Source organism: Nasonia vitripennis, chromosome 2 (assembly GCF_009193385.2).
Source record: "Nasonia vitripennis strain AsymCx chromosome 2, Nvit_psr_1.1, whole genome shotgun sequence".
Classification (NCBI taxonomy): Eukaryota; Metazoa; Arthropoda; class Insecta; order Hymenoptera; family Pteromalidae; genus Nasonia; species Nasonia vitripennis.
Window position 1 is genome coordinate 17913395 of NC_045758.1, and position 20934 is coordinate 17934328.

Consider the following 20934-nt stretch of genomic DNA (forward strand, 5'->3'; position numbering starts at 1 on the left):
AAGAGGAAGATGCGAGAGAGGGAGACGGAGAGTGCGCGGAACAAGAGACAGTGCAGCTGCAGCTGCAGTGGCTGCGGCGACAGTGGTAGCAAGGAATCTCGCGAGAAGAAGCAGAGGAAGAGACGAGCGCGCGGCCGAGGATGCTCATAAGAAGCGCCGGGAGAAGGGAGAGTTCGCGATCGCACGTATACATATATAAAGTAAGAGAGGCATAGGATATAGAGAAAACGCGCGCCGAGTCGAGAACAAAGACAGAGAGCACGAGCGAGGGAAGCTGGGTAGTGGGGCGGAAAGGAAAGAGTGAGAGAGAGAGAGAGAGAGAGAGAGAGAGAGAGAGAGAGAGAGAGAGAGAAAGAGCGCGAGAGAGAAAGATTGGCGAACTACTCAAGCACGTGGAGTCCGCGACGACGAGTTGCTCGATCTCGCTGCATTCCGCGGAGCGTGTAGTCAGTCTCTCCATACCTACCTCGCGGTGCAGTGTAAGAGCGCTGCGGCCTGACGCGCGTTCTCCGAGAGCTCGCTGTACCATAGGGATTCACCTTGCGTGCGCAAGTGCGAGACAAGCCGGCTCGTGGAATCTGTGCGCGGTAGCCGCCGCCGAGAGCTGCTCACTGTGATTTGTATTGTTTTCGCGGGTTCGGCGTTAAGAGGATGTTTTTGATTATCAAGCTCATTTCGAGATCGAAAAGATCTGGTAGACAGTAAGCCGAGTCGCGAGTTTTAAAAAACTCACTGAAACCTCGAGAAAACGGAACAGTGCAAAAAGTAAACAAGCCGGGTCAACGACACTCTGCGAGCCGTGCTGTGTAACAAGACCCACGTGCACAAAGAGACGCTGAAGGACAGTAAAGAGTTAAAAAAAAATGTGACACGCGGTGTACAGTGTGCAAGAAAAAATGCGCAAAAACGGAGTCATGGCTTCGCTTAATTGGGTGTGCTTGTTGCTCCTCTTTCTGCCGCTTTATGCGAATGGAACGACGAGCGATGCGCTTCAAGCGAGTCATCACCAGAGTCATCAGAATCACCAGCACCACGGATATTCTCATCACCACCGGGTAATTTATTTGAAGCTTTCATCATGTTCAATAACTACATCGTTGCTGCTTATGAACACCAGTACAATTCAAATAAAGTCATTCGGGCCCTGATAAACTCAGGGTATCGCGTGGGCGTAGAATCACAAGTTCATGCTAGATGGATTTATGTTTTCCGGGAGCATAAAAAATAAAGTCTGTTCTAAAAGATATTTCTTGTGAATTTCAGAATGCGAGTCCAGTGAACTGGTCTGCTCGTCACAACTCCCACACGGCCCAGCATCCTCATAGTCGGCACAACCACGAGTCCTTCCTGCGACGAGAATCGCGTCTTCTGGGCTACCGTACTCTCGGCACTAGCAGTCGCTCATACTTAACAAGTACCTCGGCAACGTCGACGACGACAGCGAGAACGACGACGTTGAGCACGTCGACAACGTCGTCGAGAAACAACGTTAGATCGTACCCGAGACTACGAGAACAGAGGCTGAGCGCTGTCTTGTCGCCCTCTGTGGAGCCCGTTGCTAGCAGGAGTGTCATATTCGGTACCGTCGTTCATCGTGATACCCACAGAGATAATTACGCGCCGATTTACCCCAGTTACAATTTCGGCAGCACGCCGGCCACCACTTTCAGCCTGTTTCAGCCTGGGTAAGTGTGAATTTTCAAATTTACCGCGTCGATGAATTTCGTCAGCAGTGCAGAATAAATCTAAATTTATGGATAAATCAAAGCTCCTGCTATATGATAAGCAAAAATCGAGTGACACGGCTGCGTTTCTCGACGCTAACGATCATTTCGATTTAATTTACGTTGAGAGCTCCCCACATTTCTTAATCAACGTTTCAATTGAAAACATCCATTGCACGCGCTGGGCGCATTTAATGCAAAACCGGTCTTTCCGCACTGCACCGCCGCGCGGCAAACTTACTAATCGATTTTATTTTCATGAGACTGCTGCCAAACGAGGCATGGCAGCTCTCATAATAATGCGCGAGTGCAACCCTCGCAGAAAAATCGAGGGAGGACGCGAGAAGGAAAAACTTTGGTCTATAGAATGTGGCTTATTTCGAGGGATCGTCAGTGGCCATTCATGTTAAATATATGATTTCATATTCCAAAGCAGTATCCCATAGAAATTTAGTCGCTTATAATTATAATTCACATGTCATATGGGGCCCAACTCGAATAAACATCGTTATAGAATCGAGTGATTAATTGTAAACTCGTGACACAGCGGACAACTCCGCAGATGAGATCGCTAACATGAAAAACCGCACGAACTCGCGTGTGCATACAGCGGAGCTCTCGCGTTACGATTTGGCGGGCCGAATGTGCAATTTCGCTGGCTGCCGCTGGCGATCGGGTTACCCGGATCGGCGAGCGTAAACGAGATAAAAAGTCTCCGCAAAACCTGTCTTTTGGCGGACTGCTCCGCTTCGACGGTGAACGTGCGGATTGATGACGCATCGCCCGAGGACCAGACTCTGATCATTGTACGAGCACACCGAGTGCGCGCAAAATTGCACGGTAGTGTTTCAAACTGTTTTGGAATTCGCGTGGTAGGAAACGTTTGCATTTCACCAGCACGATTATAGTTTTAAATTATTCTGCCGTCTGTATAGAATCCGAGACACTTGACCAAAAAGTTTACAAGCCTGTCTCCCTAATACTGTCCAGGCACTTTATCGTTCACAGATTAAGCGCATACGACAGGCCGCAACCGCGTAATTTCTCGCCCGCATCCATATAGCTCCGAGGCTTTCCGGCTGTATTCCCTGCTCCTGCTCCTATATAATACTGCGCGTCGATAAAGAATCGCGCAAGCCTTCACCGATTGCACCTGATATACCCGCATCTCTAACTCGCTGCTGCGCGCTCCAAGCGATTCCGCGAGATTGTCGCGTCCTGATCGTTTCTTTTTTTTTGTACGCCCTGACGCGAGCCTCTCGAGTCGATCGATAGTTGTAAATATATGTACGGATAGCTGTATAAAGAGACTCGGGTTTAACGCGGACGTAAGTGTGTATACATCAGGGACGCCGTGAGATGATATTACGAAAGGGAGACAATTTCTGACGGCGTCCCATCGCGTGCTGTATATTGGATATAATGCAATGGCATTATAGTCAAATCGCAGCCGCGCGTCGTGAGTATTTATGTTATTAACCGTTATCTAGCTTGTCTATAAAGACATATTTCTTCGCGGTGTATAACGTATCAAGATTTCGTGGAAAATGGAAATTATGAGGAGAGTGAATGTAATGGTATAGCTGATTTTATTCGAAGTAGTGGTATATCAATTTTCGGAACGATTTATTGAATCAATTTTTTAATGCTCGTTCAATTCATTACAGTTTACGCAATATTAATATTTTTTTCTACCTTTATACTCGTTCTTATGTAAATGATTTACAGCTTTTTGATGTTTGAATAATAATTTTGAAGCGTCATCAATTACTATAATTCCAGCATTACAAGAAATGATAACTTCTGCTTATTTATTACGTTTGACGTTGATAATTAATAATCTAACGGCCGTGTAAATATCTATAGGCCTGGGTACGCCTAAATAAATAAAAAAAAAATTAATAATCTACAATAAGTTTTTGAAACATAAAAAGTTCATCGTTATCGGGTGAATGTAACTGGTTCAGCTTGAAAAATTGTCAACGAGAGACAATTTTTTGCCTTCGGTGTTTACAATATATTTGGGCAGAAAGCCAAAAGAAATGATGCTGCAACATTTCATTTGGCTCTGCCATTCTTAAAATGCATCCTAGTAACCAGCACTCGAGCTTTCTTTCTCGGGCAATGCTTGAGTTTCTTGTTTAAGCATGCAGTGAATCTGCAAGTTTAAGAACAAGAGACGAAGAAATGTTTCGCACTTTGTCCAGCTTATTTAAAATGCTTCTTTGTAATAAATTCTCAAAATAAATAAAAAAATACTGCAAGCCATAAGTAAACGACGGGAATATAATAATCAACTTTTTCGCGGTTAAATTTGTATGGCCATTTGTCTGGACAGAATGTTTCACGCGATATCGCTAAAATTACTTCTGAGAGTATTCTCGAGTAGTGTACGTTCAGAGACACCATCTCAAATGTATTCCTTCCGGAAGAAAACAAATCGAAACAAAAGGTCTAAAAATAGTTGGAAATTCGCACAATTTCAATGGTCGTACTCGTTGATGCGGACTCGCGCGTTATGTACATAAATACGTGAAAGCTTCCAGTCTCGGGCGTTCAACCCTCGAGAGCGCGCGGAAGGCTCGCGCTGAAAGCACGCGTAAACGCGACAGTTATCCTTTTTGGATCGCCTGCGTACTTGCTGGAAATCTAAATATACATAACTGTGCACGGCCACAGATGTTCTTTCCTGCGAAAGCGCGAACTCCTTCCGCGCAAGTTAAATGCGGAGGTGCTTATACAAGCGTATACACTGAGAAAAATAATCTAATAAAAGTTGTTATATGTTCAGGAAAAATTACTATAATAACATAGTAACGGCGGGATATACTTGCATTATAATAAATTTTACTATGTGACATAATAATTTTTAAGGCTCATGAAATATTTTGAAAATTTTAATTTTCACCCCTATTTCCGCTTATTATTTTTATTATTTATGAATATTTTAGTCAAGTATTTGTATAATAGAATAAATAAATGAAGAAATTAATTTTTTTTTTCGTCGGTGACGGGAATCGAACCTGGATCTCTGGGATGGCAGTTGAGTGCGCTTACTACTTACCTACAGGCCTGTTAAGTACCACATTTCAGATCTGATGTATTAATCACTCTTACTTATGGGTTAACATTAATAATAATAATAAAACTGAGAATTGATAAATAATAGCAGCAAAAAAGTAAATAATGGTTCGTTATTAGCATATAATTGATTATAAACTACGTAAAATAATTGATTTTAAACTTCGATTATCATAAATTAGGTTTAAGAAGACATATGACCTCAAAATCTGACACGCCGAAAAGAATTCCTTTATACCATTAGAGATAACAATTTTTACTATGTTACATATTAAATTTTACTGAAGCCAAATCAGTGAAAACGATCTCCTCGCGATAGAGAGACAAAGGATGTACATATATTCGCGAAGTGCCATGCGTCTCGGGCTTGAGCGGTAATGGACCGAGGACGGAGGGACTCTAAGTGCAGCTCCTAAACAGCCATAAGTAGCACTTTCCACCTCCCGTGCAGACTCTCTCTCTCTCTCTCTCTCTCTCTCGCTCTCACTGCGCACTGTGCGCCTGTTCCTCTCACTCCGCGCGACCAACTTCGCCTCGTTCACAAAGAGCCGGACTCATAGCATTCGCTCTATATCTATATATCGGGTATTGCTTAGGCGCGAGAGTGGAATGAGACGGACTGTACGTATCGCGAAGAAACAACGAGGCTCTATAGGTATACCGCGAGTACATGCGCGCGACTAGACTTGACTCGGCTCTCTACTCGGAAGAGAAAACTGACGTAGAGAAGAGTATATATATATATATATATATATATATATATATATATATATATATATATATATATATATATATATATTTCACCTCGGTGAGGTAATAGAGCGACGGACTCGAAGTAAGGAGAAACAAATTGAGCGAGCTGCGGAGTTTGCACCACCCCCCGCGCGCCCCACCTGCTTGTTTTGGTATTAATACATTATAGCGAGTCGTCGGAGTATTATGCTGCCGAGGAGAAATAATTTTTGCGTACCGGTGCGGTAGAGCGCAGATGAAAGGATTTTACTATGTCTGTTGCACGTTTCTCTGCTACATGGGCGGAGACGATGCGGCGCGCAAGTTTCGTAATTTTCCGCGTGTACGCGTGAGTCTTCGTTTTTTCGAACCTCGTGCGCGCACGTAAATGCGTTATTTACATGCATGCGTCGGTTGTCTACTGGGGTGATATACGTATTATTACATAGGTATACCTTCGACGCAATGCAGATTGCGCGTGTGCCTAAATTGGATTTGCGCATCTGTGCAGAGCTTGAATGCAAATAGGTTTGTTTTGTTAAACTGGATTTTTTTGCGACTTGTACGTGCAGATAGGAGGCCAGTCGTTTCTCGCGTGATTTCAACTTCGAATTGTATTTTATTATATTTCGGTATGAATAACACACGCATAACACTGTGTGAAAATAGTGTTTAGCTTGGCTGAATAATAGTAGACATTCCTCTAGCATCCAGTCGTGCAAAGTAGTATGAGTCGGATCCTGCAAGACACCATGATACAACTTCGTAATCACCATAATCGCAGTAACGATTCTACAGACTCGTAATCATCTTTTCTTTCTGCAAATTAACATGAAATACTATCCAAAGGTCAAAGGGGGTCACCGTAGGTCAAATATCAAGCCATTCACGTCGTTGCATAACCTCGCACGCTTTCTTAAATTTTAAACTTCACTAATCGAATAAACGAGCCACGGACGCGTGTAAAAATCTTCAATTCGTCTTAACACCAACGGACAAGTTCATTATCTCCTTCATCTCCCGCTATACAAAAAGTAATACGAACCATCCCAGCTGATCCCGGGATTTGTCACGCAGATGTATCAAAAAGCTCGAAGGAAGGTATATTTCTTTAGCAGTCGTGGATGGAGTGAGAGTAATGTTGAAAATTCCAATTACCCGACTGCGTCGGCGGCAGTGCCTATACATAGCGGTGCGGCTCGATGAGTTCCGATGAGCTAGAACGAGACGAATAATGGATTAGGGAAGTACAGCTGAGAGATGGATTGGGCAAACGAGTGGTATTTCTGCTGGATGTTTCTCCCGCTACAGCTCTTAGCTATCGTCGTGTTTCTATCTTTTTTGCGCTTTATGGAGGAAACGTGTGGAGGAATCCAGGAAATAAAATTTTTTTATTGCTTCATCTAATATTTTAATCTAAGCCTGATGGATGATATTTAAGAATCATCTCCAGCAATTTCATAAATAATAATGGTAATTTATGAAACGATATGATTTGCGAGCTGTTGAAGTTTTTCTCCAGTAGCAGTCGACAGGCAGCTTTCGAGGTCTCAGAAGCGACAAGTATTGCTTAGACTTCGAGTTTATTTTATTTTTAAAAATTCACTGATTTCATAAAAATAAATATAAACATACATCTCTATCCCAGAGAAATTCAAGAAAATGAATATAGCAGGGGTGTAATGGCAAGAAGTCTGCAGGTAGGAAATTGAAGCAGAATAATATAGAAGAAAAAAAAATAGGAAATGTAGTGTACGAAAATAAAGAAGAAAACAAACCAAAAGGTTGAGCAGAAGTCAGAGAGATTTAAAAATAGCGCGTAAAAGCCCCTAGGGACTTTATGATGAAAACCCCTAGTTGGAATAAATAGAGGGGGGGGGGGCAGAATTTGAAAGGTGAGAGCAGAAAAGTGAAGGGACAAAGAGAGTGGCGAAAAGGAAGAAAAAGGACTAAAAAGATAAACGGGCGGAAAGGGATGAAAGTTTAGAAAAAAAATGTGTACAAAAAGAAAAATTTGTAAAAATATGTAAATTTCTGTATAATATTGGAGACTAAAATTTGAGCAATAAAATTAAATAATTATAATAATATGCCTCCATCTCTACAAGGGCTTTGGTAGTACGTTTGCTGAGCTATCGCTCCTAGTATATCGCATTAATTAATTGCACACGGGCATCTAAAACGTCGCAATCCTCTCTTAACAAAGAGGCGATTTTGAACTTCTAACCTCAAAAAAATTGAGCACGCGAAGCCCGCATTAGATCTAGCTTGTCACTAATAAGGCTCATAATGTAAACGTCAAATCTCCAACTTGCAAGTCTGCAAGTCCACGATGCAGTTTTCATATTGCTCTTTTACCATAATTGAACTAAAAATTTTAATAGTAATAAGAAAACAGTTTATTAAAAAATTACAAATAAATTTTGGCTAGAGTCAAGGGGTGCGGTAGTGCCCCGATGGCAACTATAAGTTTATTCACACTGGCAAATTACATGGTGAGTGCTCTAAATAAAATAACATCTAACGGAAAAGTCGGGGAAAAAAAGCTAATGTCAAGATCGCAAAGCGGATGTAATAGTGGTGCTTACACTTGTCGTACAAGCTCGTAACGCTGCCCTCTTCTCTTTACGACGATATGCATCTCGTAAAACGCTATGAGCTCGTTTCAAAGCAGAAAAAACGCGGACTGAGCTTGTCAACGCTGCTCTAATCTAGAACTTTAGTAAGCACGAGTGAATAATATAATTAAGTTATATATAGTAATAAAGTCCAGGATAATACGAAAAGAAAAACTCTTGGAAAAAGCTACTATAACGTTAACTGCATTTAAAGTTCGATGTTGGTAGTATTTTTGAAACTAGAGTCAACTTGTGTATATTTCAATTTCCTGGAGCCTTCACTTCTATTGCTACTACCTTGGTAGACAATACGCCATAATTTCTGGCTGCGCAGTCAATTCACAGTAACGTCTGCCCAGATAGTTTTACCCAGATTCGATCCAGAAACATTTGTGTCAGATGAGGGTTTCTGTACAGAATCTGCTGAAAATTCTGGCAAAGGTAGAGATACGCTAATGTGATGTTAAAAGGTTAGCATCGTCTCCAGCTAATAAATCAGTTCGATATAATTAATGATACTTTAATTTATTATGTTTGATATATAGTCCTATTCCATATGATACGCATGCAGTTCATTTCACTTGAGCGAACCAAATGATAAACTTTTATTCCATTAAGCCATGCTATCTTAGTAAACAAATCAATCGATATTAACAATAATATTTGTAGAGAAAATGGTTTTTTCTCTATCTGATAATATTCCTCGGTGGTGATCAAAATATTGATTTGGCTGTATCAGTCTTCCCGAGGCAGGTTGTGTGGCGAAAAGGATAAAAAACTTCTATAACATTTCCTCTTCTTTTCTCAACGTTTCGACGGACAATGCCGCCCTCATCAGGAGACTGGTGTGAAAATTGTATTTATTAAAATTGTTAATATATAATGTATGTACAGTATAACAAAAACTTACAATTATGTACCAACCGCGGCTTCGAGAATGTCATATTGCAGAAGCGATTTTTTTTCCAATTTTGTAGTGGCAGCTTCCTGCGGATTTTTAGTTGGCCACTTTCTAATTTTACAATTACTATATATTTGAATATAAAATATTTTTTTATTTAGAGGATATGATCGAACTCGACGATTAAAGGAAGAAATGACTTGGAGACCCTGCAAGTATTTTGATCTTCGAGTTAAAGTAGTAAAAAGAAGTAAGCAATATTGCATTTATTAAATCATTTCACTTATACATGCATCAGTTTGATTATCTAAAATCTAGCTTTAGCATTCTATTCATTCGCAGAATTATCAAGTTTTTACATTAACTTATTGGAGTGCATTCGCAGTCGTAGTCATCGCCCCGTTGATAACAATGCCAAAATTTGGAGAAAACACATTTGCCTGCGCATTTGAACTTTTGCCACTCAGTACATCCGTAGACGGCTATAATTAGATCGATTTTTTATGTAATTTTACTAGACATTATTGATATAGTAATCATTATTTTACATCCTACTAAAGAATCTCAGGGGAGATCTCTGGCCAAAATCTCACCTGAGATTCTGCCCTGCGGATTACTAAAATTTCTTAAATTACTATAATTCAGTTTGTATTATAATTAAAATTCACCATCTAGGTATTAAAACCCCCCAAATAAGTTCAAAAATACACGTTTTAAAGCATTTGAAGCAATATTTAAATTTTTTTTAAATCGCATGAGAATCTCTGGTGAGAAACTCAGGTGAGAATCTCACGGGTTAACATTTTAAAAATCTATAAACTGACTAAAGCAACTCGAAACATTGTTTTTTGAACTTATTTGAGATGAAGACTTGACTGAGATCTCACTTGAGATTTTTCAGTAGGGTAGAACACAATTAATTAAAAATAAAACTTACATTCGGCAAGTAGAACTGCTATTAGTAAAAGAATAAAGAGCGAGTACTTCATTTTGGCTGTTAAACAAATTTACTGTGTTCTTCTGTATTTAAACGACAACTGTAACAAAAGCTTACCGCGAATCCGCCTTATATACGACTCGATAAAGTCTTTATCTGTAGGTAGTGGCAGATATAAAAAACATTCATTCCAGAAGTCGATATTTATACATTGTAAACTAATAGTGATAAGCAAAGGTCACCTTATCAGTACAGAATACGAATTTTTTACGCACACGTATGCCTTATTGAGTCGTATTTTATGCATAAAAAATGACACTCCACCCATAAAATGACACCCTCTCCCTCACCATAGGTATAAATACGGCTGTGTACGACACAACTGTAATTAGTTAACTTTTGGTTTTTGTTGGAGCATCACCAATAAACACCTCCAAAATGAGTTCTAAAACTAACGTTGCATCGACTAGCTCAGTTTCAAGTTTGGTAACAAATTTACAGGATAGAATGACTATGAAAACACCGTTACCTACACAAAATCGCAGAAAAATAAGAATAAGAAGGCGCCTGAACCAAATATGCAGTTAGATGTCATAAATTGAACTGTTACCACCTCCGTAGCAGCAGTAACAACAAAATATTTACCAGGACGAATGTGACCTGTTTTGCCAAGCAAGTACTGTTAAAAAAGGCTCAAAGCGGACAATCGAACAACCCAAAACTCTAGCTCCTCGAAACGTACGCCGAAAACTAAACCTATAGTTTAAGATCAGAGATTCCTGATAAATTATTCACGATAATGTTCAATGGCGACATAGCAATATATGCTGATAAGTTATAGAAAATAACGCTCTCAATAGTAATGTAAGGTGTACACTGACGAATTATTAAAAAAAATATTAGTAGTGATTAATTATACTGTTATAATAATTATAATGTTAATTATTTAAATTATGATACAATTAAATGTTTTTCACAACGAAGTTCATCACTTTTTGTGATGGACTTCGTTTGGGTATATTATTCACATTGGATGTTCTGACGCGCAGTGCTTAGTTAGCATTGTGTCCATCCAGTGGTTGGAGATGAACTATAGCGCTGTGCGGTATACGCGCGCTAGCGATACAGGTGTATTCGTTAAATTTAATTGTGTGCCAAGAACAGCATATATGTATATGCCGCCTTTATGAATATTAATGGGAGTCCTCAAAGGTGTCAAGCATTAATTCATATGAGTTTTGGGATCGCAGTACATATTTAATTCTAAGTAAAGAGTACCGTTGAAAATCTTTACTTTTATTTTGGAAATCGTAATAAACTGATTTATTATCCTTTTGTATGCAAATACTGGAGTGACTACAAAATGTGACTACAAAGTGACAGCAAATACTGGAGCGACTCATCGAAATTTTATTGAAATCCGATCTTCGCATTCCATCACTCCAAAATATACGTGGTCATTTACATTTGGCTAATGATTAAACGACAAAACATCCTTCTTGCGATAATACCGCTTAGTCTTTTCCGTGAAAATATTTTTCGCGAGCAGCGCGGGGCTTTATTCGATGTGTTACAATAGGTGCATCCAACGATTCTGGCATGCCTTCGCATCGCATTCGCATTAAAATAAAAGTGTACAGCTCATGCACTCAACGAAAATCCGTTAAAGTGCTGTTCCATTCTCGGGTGCATTGAAAACAGCTGCACCGTATAGCAGCTGCCTGCTCACCTTCGATAAAGCACGTGCATCTTTGCATAGCCTGCAAATAACGGCGCACTTTTGGTGCAGATTTTACACGAGTTTACGGAATGATGAAGTGTCGAATGCGCGAGCGGTGTCCGCTTTTTAGAGCGTTAAGATAATGTACGGATGTTGGGCCTCGCGGAAAATATTTCTATTGGGAGTTTAAAGTTGCAATGCGATACTAGCGGCAGTTTCGGGAATTAAAAAACATGGCGTCAACAAAGTCTCGGTTTACATTGGTGGCATATGGGAGTTCAGTATTTTTAGTCAATTTTTAAATGACAATTATTGTAAATTGTATGTGAACTCATTAAATCAACTTCTAGAGTTGACTATTATCTAGGGCGAAATGTATTTTTGTACCGAATACAGAAAACTTACTGAAAAAAGAGTCTGCTGCACTAATTAGTTCCTCAAGGACTATAATTCTAAAATGCAAAAACTGTCATTGAGTTTTTACTCAGTACTCAGTAAAGGAATGATATTTAGTACAAATTGACTTAAAAAAATTTATTTTGTGTATCTGAGCAAGAGTACGAACAGTCCTTTTTTCAACTACTACTTCTACGTAATTTTTATCGTTGTCATTTTAGTAACAATATCCCTGTGACCAGATAAGGCTTAGATTTCGAAGAACTTGTTTGTGAAACTAATGAATATAGCTCAATTTTTTCTAGAGCTTTTACGGAGCACCACACATGTTAATCATGCCAGAATTTATAACGTTCTGGCCTTCTGTCATGTTTTTTGATGACGGTGTAGCCTCTCTCTATTCACACGGAGTGTGTAAGGACACTGACAAGATTTTTTATCGTGTAAAAGTTTATATTTCTACATTTCTTAATGAAGCTCCATATAAAAGCCCTGTATATTTCGGAGACTTTCTGGCCGCCATCGTTATTAACCTTCAACCAAGTTTAACCTCCCAATAGCGCTAAATATTTTAACCAGTAGAAGGTGAAGACTGATGAGAATTTGCACCTGATCGTTAATTTTGAGCAGTGCAATCAGCTTTAGATAAACTATTTATCAGGTTGAAGTTTTTAACCCACATTAAGAATTTTAAATGTTAATAATTTTTGCGATTATTGCTCGCAATCGTATGGAAAATACGAAATAGCAACGATTGTCAACAACTTCCTAGATATATTATACAACCTGCACGAGAGCTATTTTTAGATCCTGACAGTAATGGTACGTTACCGCACAGCGTTGGAGCAAAATTTATGTTTTCTTCGAATTAGCAAAGTCGAGTATGAAGTAAACCGTAAAGCAGCAGGTGCAGAAAATTAACTAAAACGGTGGTGTACTGGCCACACAGCACCCACTCGCACACACACACTCGCACTCACACACGCGCGCACACATATACAAACCTCACGCGCACGCGCACGTGAAGACTCCAGCGTTCGTGCCTCGAACGGCGCGGTTCGGATTAGAACTCGGTTTTTCCGGCCCGGCCGAGCGAATTTGGACAATTAAGTCCTCCACATCGAGGAGCTAGTAAAACACTCGGGCGCGCGCTCGAACCCTTTTATTGCGGTCATCCGCACCTCGACGCGGGCGGCTAAAGCTCGCCGGCGCGGGTAATCCCTGGCGTAATAAAACAGTAAACGGCCGGCCGTTTGGGCCAGCTGCCCTCGTCACCGACGCGCTATCCGAACCGCGCGTGCTCTGTCCCTGCCAATCCGATCGGCGATCGGTACAGGAGGCGGAACGATCGAGACCTTCGACGGTCGACGCTGGAGCCGACCAGAAACAGTTCAACTGGAGCCACGACACGAGTCGCATCACCTCCAGATATTGTCACACAAATCAACGACAAATAAAACGACCACTCCGAAACATCAAGTTCCGCGTTATTCGATTTCTTCACCTCACATTCACTCCTTCACTCTCCTGCGCCACCTCACTCCCAAAGTGGTTTGTGTGGTATGCACAAAAGGCAGTGCGCGGCACGGAAGAGAGAAGAAACGAAGCGCTCAGCATAGGCCAGCCAGTCGCCACGCCGAGGGTCAACGCGATTCCACGTATGGACATATACAAGAACCAAGAACCCGCTGATTTTCCTCTCTCGCTCTTACTTTCGTTATTATACCCCCTTTTCTTTGAAACGAGTTCGTGCCTTTTATATTAAATGCGCTCTGGCGCGCGCGGCGAAACAATGCGTTTCAGCGGTTTTAATATTCTCCGAGATTTAAGGCGACGATTCCGCCTTTTATACCGCCAAGGCGGCATGGGCGGCTTCTTTTTATTGTTTCAACTTGTAGATGGTTAGTGCAATTAAGAAGACGAGGATTCAAGAGAGATTATATATGTATGGAAAGAGAGTTAACGAGGGGATTTTCATGTTGCTTTGTTTCTTGATGGACATAGCAATTAAGAAGTCTTGTCGAGATCGAGTTTGCTTTATGATTTTGCCATCGACTCGCGAAGTTCATTTTATGATATTAATTCGCTCAAAATCTACGATCAATTTAATTATTCGCAATAAGTATGGACCAACGTATTTTTATCTCGACCGCACTTTTTCTCAATAATAATTGTGTGGGTATCCCGCATAAACGACATCCAGCATAATACAGATTATCATTATCATAGCCTCAATTTTTATAAAAAACTTGTACGCTTTAATTTCATAAAACTAGAATTCAAGAAAACTCCTACGAGATGCATCGAGAAATGCAGTAGAAGACAAAAATCAGTGAATCCACCTTGATTCCGCAGGCGAAGCATCTTATAACGCATTGACATCAAGAGTGGAGAAGGCGCGTAATTGACTGGTCCCGTGCTGGAAGCTGCAGCCACAATTGGCTCCGCCAACCTGTCATCAAGCAATTTTATAATTTCGACACTTTGCGGAGCCTCCGCGGCGAGCAAGTCGAGATACTCTGAGAAAGTTTCACGCGCGCGCGCAGCAGCCTCGAGGATTGAAACTGTCTCAGGAGATGGCCGAGACGAGGAGCGAAGGGGGAAAGAATTATACGCTCGGGAAGGCACAGTCGCGAGGCTGACGAAAGAAAAATACGATGCTGATTGCTTTGGTAGTTAGGCTTCCCTCGAGAAGTTCTATATTTATGCATGGAGGATGTTTTTGTTCATTGAACTTGAGTTTTATTAGGAGAAAAAGTATTCAAATTTTAGTTTAAAATTATACGCGTTTTTTTTCGAGAACTTCTCAATGACTTTACGTTCGAAACCATCCCAACAGAAAAGAAATTTCGCCCTGCGATTGCAATAATAAATGCGGGTAAAAAGGTCGACGTGCGGTTAGCCTGGAAAGCCATTGATGCAATAACGCGGTTTCCTAGTTTAAAAATTTACAAACGTATACGAAAAAATTAGACGAAATACGATAGTTATCAAACTTACTCTAAAATTCACGTGCAAATCATCAAGATCAAAAAGATCGACTAATTTAACGAGAATCGAATAATTTAACTATATCTATCGCATATGCATAGCCCCTGAAAAATCAATTTCCGCGTTAATGGTCACCGACGTATTTCGCCTTAACCATCCGCTCATATCGTAAATCGCTCATTCATATTTTTCGAAACTCTCCGCGTATGAATAGGCATATGTGCGCGAAATCGATCGTATACGAGCTGCATCAAACTGCCATGATCGCGATACCGCGACGAAATTAAACGACTGCGTAAAATCGTCGCGTTATGTGTATGTATATGTATATCGATGCAGTTCTAAAAAACTTGTCCCAGTAGAAGCCCGCGACTGAACAAGCGCGCGGATATATAGGTGGAGTAGGCAATCGCGCCGGGGACACTTTTACGCGCATGCGAGGGAATATATCGAAGATAAATATACGGCAAGGAACGGGCTTCGTCTGTTCTCTCTGTGTGCAGAGAGCTTGCAGTTACGGAGAAGAAAATATTGTGATGTGAAACGCGTTGCTTTTTCCAATTCGGGGATATAATGGAAACGCTTTCTCGGAATACGTCATGGAAGGTTGCTTTATAACTATTAGTTTGCCCGTATATATATTTGCGGGGCTTGATACGACTGTTTTCGGAAGTTTGGCATGATTTACGACGCGGTCGATGCGTATTTTCCCTTATTGTTCTCGAAATTGTAAGGGTGCTCGTAAAATTATGACTCGAGCTATGAGTACATATAATAGCGAACGTCGGTCTTTGTTGGGAATCATATTCGAAGATCGACGCAGTAGACCTAGACCTGATTCAATCGAGAGTATAGGTCGTGCATTTTATGCCCCAAAATTCCACTTTGCTATTCCCCTCGCTATTCCCCGCAGGAGCGAAAAAGCGCATTATGAAAAGCTTCGTTATCTCTCGGTTGCAAGAAGGACTGAAATCCAATTAAGCGGCTTCGAGATAGATTGAAAGACGCTCTCTCGCATGAGTGTTTTTGGGAAGAAGCCGACGGTGGCGTCGTCGAAGTGGAGAAATGAGGTGTCACCGCGGCTACCACGTACGGCGCAGCCTCGTGCTTAATCGGACGTTGACTTTTTTTCGGGAGAAGGATGCGAAAAGAGGATAGGATCTGGCTTACGTGTGCGGGACGACCTTCCAGCAAGTCTCTGAGAGAGATCTTCTATACTCCGGAATGACTCTCGAATGTATACCATCCCTCGTTTGGGTCGAGAGCGAATGTTTTGGTCCTTCGAAAAAAGCCATTTGCGGTGGAATGAGGGGAGCCAGAGAGGGATGAGAGAGCAGTGGATCACGAGTGTCAAGAGCATTAACGTTGCGGTAATTGTGACTGCGCAGCTCCAATCGAAAGTAGAAGCTCGATAAATATAAGTTGTGGTTCTCGGCTGTTAAGGCATTATAATGCACAAGTTTCAGAACTTCTTATCTGACAAAACTTCACGATTAGCACTTACTAAAGAGACGCTCCTTCGTAATCCGATCCATGCTCATATATTATTAATGATCTTTTACAAAACCGTCGCTGTACAGCCACGATTTCTTACATGTTGCAAAGGAGATTCCGCTCACTTCAGAATCTTTGACCCCAATGAAACGGGCGATACAAAAGCTAGTGCGTTAAAGAAAGAAAAGAGATGAGATCAAATGCTACATGCCTGTGTGGAATGCGTTAACTTTTTTTACTCGGAAACTGGATTGCGTAGCTAAAGTTTGCTTTTAGGACGCGCGGGTGATTACTGAAGCTGAACATTACTTGATGGGCGGACTTTCGGAGTAGGATGATGAGCAACTCGAGGGGAGCCGCATCAAGATTAATTATTCGTGATATTAAAAGCAGTGTTTTTTCTTTATATCTTTTACTCGAGTGAACTAGGACACAAAACAAATTTTATCGTTATATTTTTATCTTTTATTTATACCAAACTGCATTGAACTGTATTTAAAATTTTTAATTGATTATAAGTTTTAAGATAGATGCAATATTTATTTCTAGAATGCTCGAAGCACACTTTAATACAAAGAAATATTATGGTCCAAACGAAACATAAAATGAAAAGTTGCACAATAACTCCTACGTAGAAAAAGCTTTCCCGCCTCTCGTAATGTCTGAGGAAACGAGGTCGAAAAAAAAAATTGCAGAAACCTGCGAGGAACATGAGGAACAAGCGACGGAAAAGCTGAAAGCCAATGTACCTTGAAGAAGAAAGGAAGACCAGCACGAAGAAAAGAGCGAGCTGGTATGAATATCTCTTCATTCTATATACAGCGCAGTGGCGAAAAAAAACTGCCGTATTGATGCGCCGGGAGCGGAGGAGAAGATTTAAAGCCGCGTTCGCTCTCGCACCTTGTCGGCGACTTGGTTGATTTGCAGCGACGCTACATGGCGCGCAAGGATGTGGAAGAATATACGCTTTAGTTGATTGATTTATGGGGGCGCGCTTTGACTACATATTGATGCTTTGAGTGGTAACATATGCATATACGTTCGTAGCGCGAGAAGAGTGTCACTCTGGAAATAGATATGCCACGCAGTATACATGCAGTGATGAAAGCCAGAGAGGAAATCCAATCGCACTTTGTTGTCAAAAATATAATCCATGAATTGTAAATTTTAGTGAATTACATGTACTTGTCATGCTAACACAAAGCAGCATAGATATTTGATATTTTTACATTCAAAAATGTACGGGGTTCTGTGTGTATTACATATTTACATATTATTTATGAAGCTTAATTGTGATTCGAACTTATTTGAAAACGTTTAAAGAATACCTTTTATAATGGTATTTCTCATACAAGCTAATTTATTGAGACTTGTTCCATGGTGATTAATGGTACTGCCGACCATTGTATGAAAATGTATGAACGCATAAACTGTTTATTAATAATTGATGGCAATCTTGTTTATATATGTGATACACGTAATTTAATGATTCTATTGTATAGCTTGATATCGGCCTTGTATTTTGCAAGTTATTTTATAGCTTATGTTATAATGTTACTTGACGTGAAATTTCCACGAAAACCATTGAATTGTTAAATTTTTCAATAAAATCTGTTCGACAAAGAATGCAATTTTTAATAGGCAACATAAAAACTCATATGACTAATATTTGGCGTAAAATAGAAGATTTTCTTAAAAAAGCTAAATTATGAATAAACATAAAAAATATAAAACAATATTTTGTAAACACATAATAAGTATTATAATTTCTTTTTTACTACTTACATGTAATTCTGTTAAAATGTTTCACGAAATTCTGTCAAAAATGACATTTCAATGGAATTTACTCATGCAGGCAATAATTTTGGAGCTTTCGCGAGGTGAGCCATTAATCGACGCCGGAGACGATATCTCGCGAAATCGGCGTATGCCAAAAGCGCATTATCATCCGAACAAAGCTCTGCTGTAGAAAGATTCATTTATTCACTTACAACACCGAGAGCGCGCTGATTTATAGCGCTGATTTATCGAGTCCCTCCGAGTTTTATGACGAAAGCACCAGCGCGAGCCGTATAATAGTGCTTGCGGCTTTATCGACGTGAGCGGACGCGTACGAGAGGCGAAAAACCGTCGAGCTGCATTTCCTGTGACCTGCTGATATACTCCGGAATTCGTTCGAAGTTATGTCTCTGATGTATATTCTGGGGATTCGTACGTGACAAGTGAGTGTTGGGGGGGATTTATAGGGAAAGTATATATGTATATAAAAGTTTGTCATGCATACACTGATATACTTGGAACTATTTTTTTCTACGCCAATGCATATTGAACTTTATTTGTAGTAATAACTGATTAACCGGCGTAGGCGTAGCTCTTGATGTCTTTAACAGCATTATTATCGCTAGCCTTCAGATTATCATGAACTCGGTGGTTCCACGTTCATCAAACTTACAAAACTCACTTTTGATGGATAATTTAGAACAAAAAATTACTTAGTTCAAGAGCTCTTTGAAACATTTGCGAGATTATGTGCCAAACGCTTCACTGCTGCAAACTCGTACGTATGTTAACCGAATACACACATGTGTCTGGGACAATGCGAGCGGTGTGGTTTTGTCATATGCGATTTTGGCCTTAGTTGTTTGTGATGTTTGTTCGCGACGTGAGAGATTAAATTGTTTAATTGCGTGGACTGCGCACCGTGGTCAGTTTAAGTGGAACTGTCTGTCAACTTATATTTCGCATATAGTCATTGTACTTTATTTAAAATTAATTTTCGTAATATAGTCTGAACCGCAAGTGGCAGTTTAAAGACCATAGAGATTTATCACTCGTTTATTGTTAATATAATATAATACTTTATAAGATTGTTGCAAGGCACTGCATTCTGTCCAATCTATAAAACTCCATCTCCTCAGACCAGTTTGCTTCGAATTCAAACTTGGATCGCCCGTGCCTCTTTAACACTACTCCCCCGAGAAGTCCCATCCAGTCGACCCAACGGCCGGCTCTAATCACCGCCGGGACTTTCTCTCCGCTGATCAACCGCTAGCGCCACGTTCATTGACTCCCATAGCTCGTACGAGCAACCCCCTGAGATTTATTGACTTTTCTCCCGCGCGAGATGGCCAGCGCATGACAATGATTCCGATCCCGGCTAATAGTTTTCAATCAGTCAATAATGAACTACAGGATAGCGCGCACGGCTTGGATGTCAGCTGCAGCAATATCTCTCCCGGGTAATCTTCGACAATTAGGCATACGCGCGTATCCGCACTCGGGAATTCATTCGCCAGGGCTCGGATCACAGTGACCCGTGCGCATCGCTTATGGGCACAATGTGTATGCACCAGCACCATGGGGAGAATGGCTCTCTGCGCGCGTGGGTTATTGCACGCCGGGAGACTTCGGGCCGAGATTCTATTTCCGTCTGGATCCGTTTTAACGAACGAGGCTCTCGTGCGCTTGATATTTGTCGCTGCCTCTTTAAAGTTTTCTCATTTTGATTCGCCTTGCTTTGATTATTCGTGCGAGTTCCAGTCGGAAACAGGGGGACCGTTAGAGAAGGCAGTATTGTTCTGACCCAAATTCGAATTCCGTGAATTGTTAAGGGCGCACGCCAAGAGTAGTGCGCTGCGATATAATAAGTGTGAATTATTTGCGCTCTGCTTTCAAAACTCGATTATTTTTAATTAGTATGATAATTCGCCGAGACATTATTTCGAGAGCGACGAATGGTGCACGCGCGGGCACGGGCTCCGAGAAATAATTTACGTCGCGCTCCGCAGCGTGATTTTAGGAGCAGTCGTTCTTCGTGAATAATTTCGTATACGTATAACCCGTGCTGAGACCTGAGATAGGCGAGTTTACCGTCGATTTATTCAGCATTTCATTAGGGTTATACAGCCGTTTTATGCGATTGCTCGCAGATTCTAGTTTAGCTGCTTTACGAGTCATTTACCCGTGAAGTGAAATTAAATTCCTTGATTATGAAAATTTTCCTTTCTTTTCCACTCCGCCACTTTGCGTGTGTGTCTCGCGCGCAAAAACGACAGTAAAGTCGGAGAACGACTTTGACCTTATCGCCGAAGCACGAGGGTAGATGTCGCGATCAAGAATACAGCGAACAAAGTATTGGAATATTCGTACAATAGAATAAGTTAAAAATCATCGTGCAATAAAGATCAGCGCAGCTCCTAATAGAAAAGTAGGTATAACATACAAACACGACCGGATTGCCGGAAACGCGAACGACTTCTTCAACGCGAATAAAAACGAGGCGGGAAGCCGCGGCAGATAAGCACGTCCGAGATAGAAACAAGTTCTCGCGCGGCACAGAC

General features: G+C 40.8%; 1 protein-coding gene across 3 annotated transcripts in view; it reads left to right on the top strand.

The window, feature by feature from the left end:
• LOC100119261 overlaps positions 1–20934 on the top strand; it is a 27370-nt gene continuing 6436 nt past the window's right edge. For 2 of the 3 annotated variants that reach the window (XM_008215836.4, XM_016989193.3), the window contains exons 1-2: positions 1–1055; positions 1264–1685. In XM_008215836.4, the coding sequence (XP_008214058.1) occupies positions 897–1055; positions 1264–1685 (581 nt within the window). In that variant the 5' untranslated portion in view covers positions 1–896. Of the gene's footprint in view, positions 1056–1263; positions 1686–18673; positions 18817–20934 lie in introns of those variants that run through there. The other variant, XR_004344573.1, reaches the window with a different exon arrangement.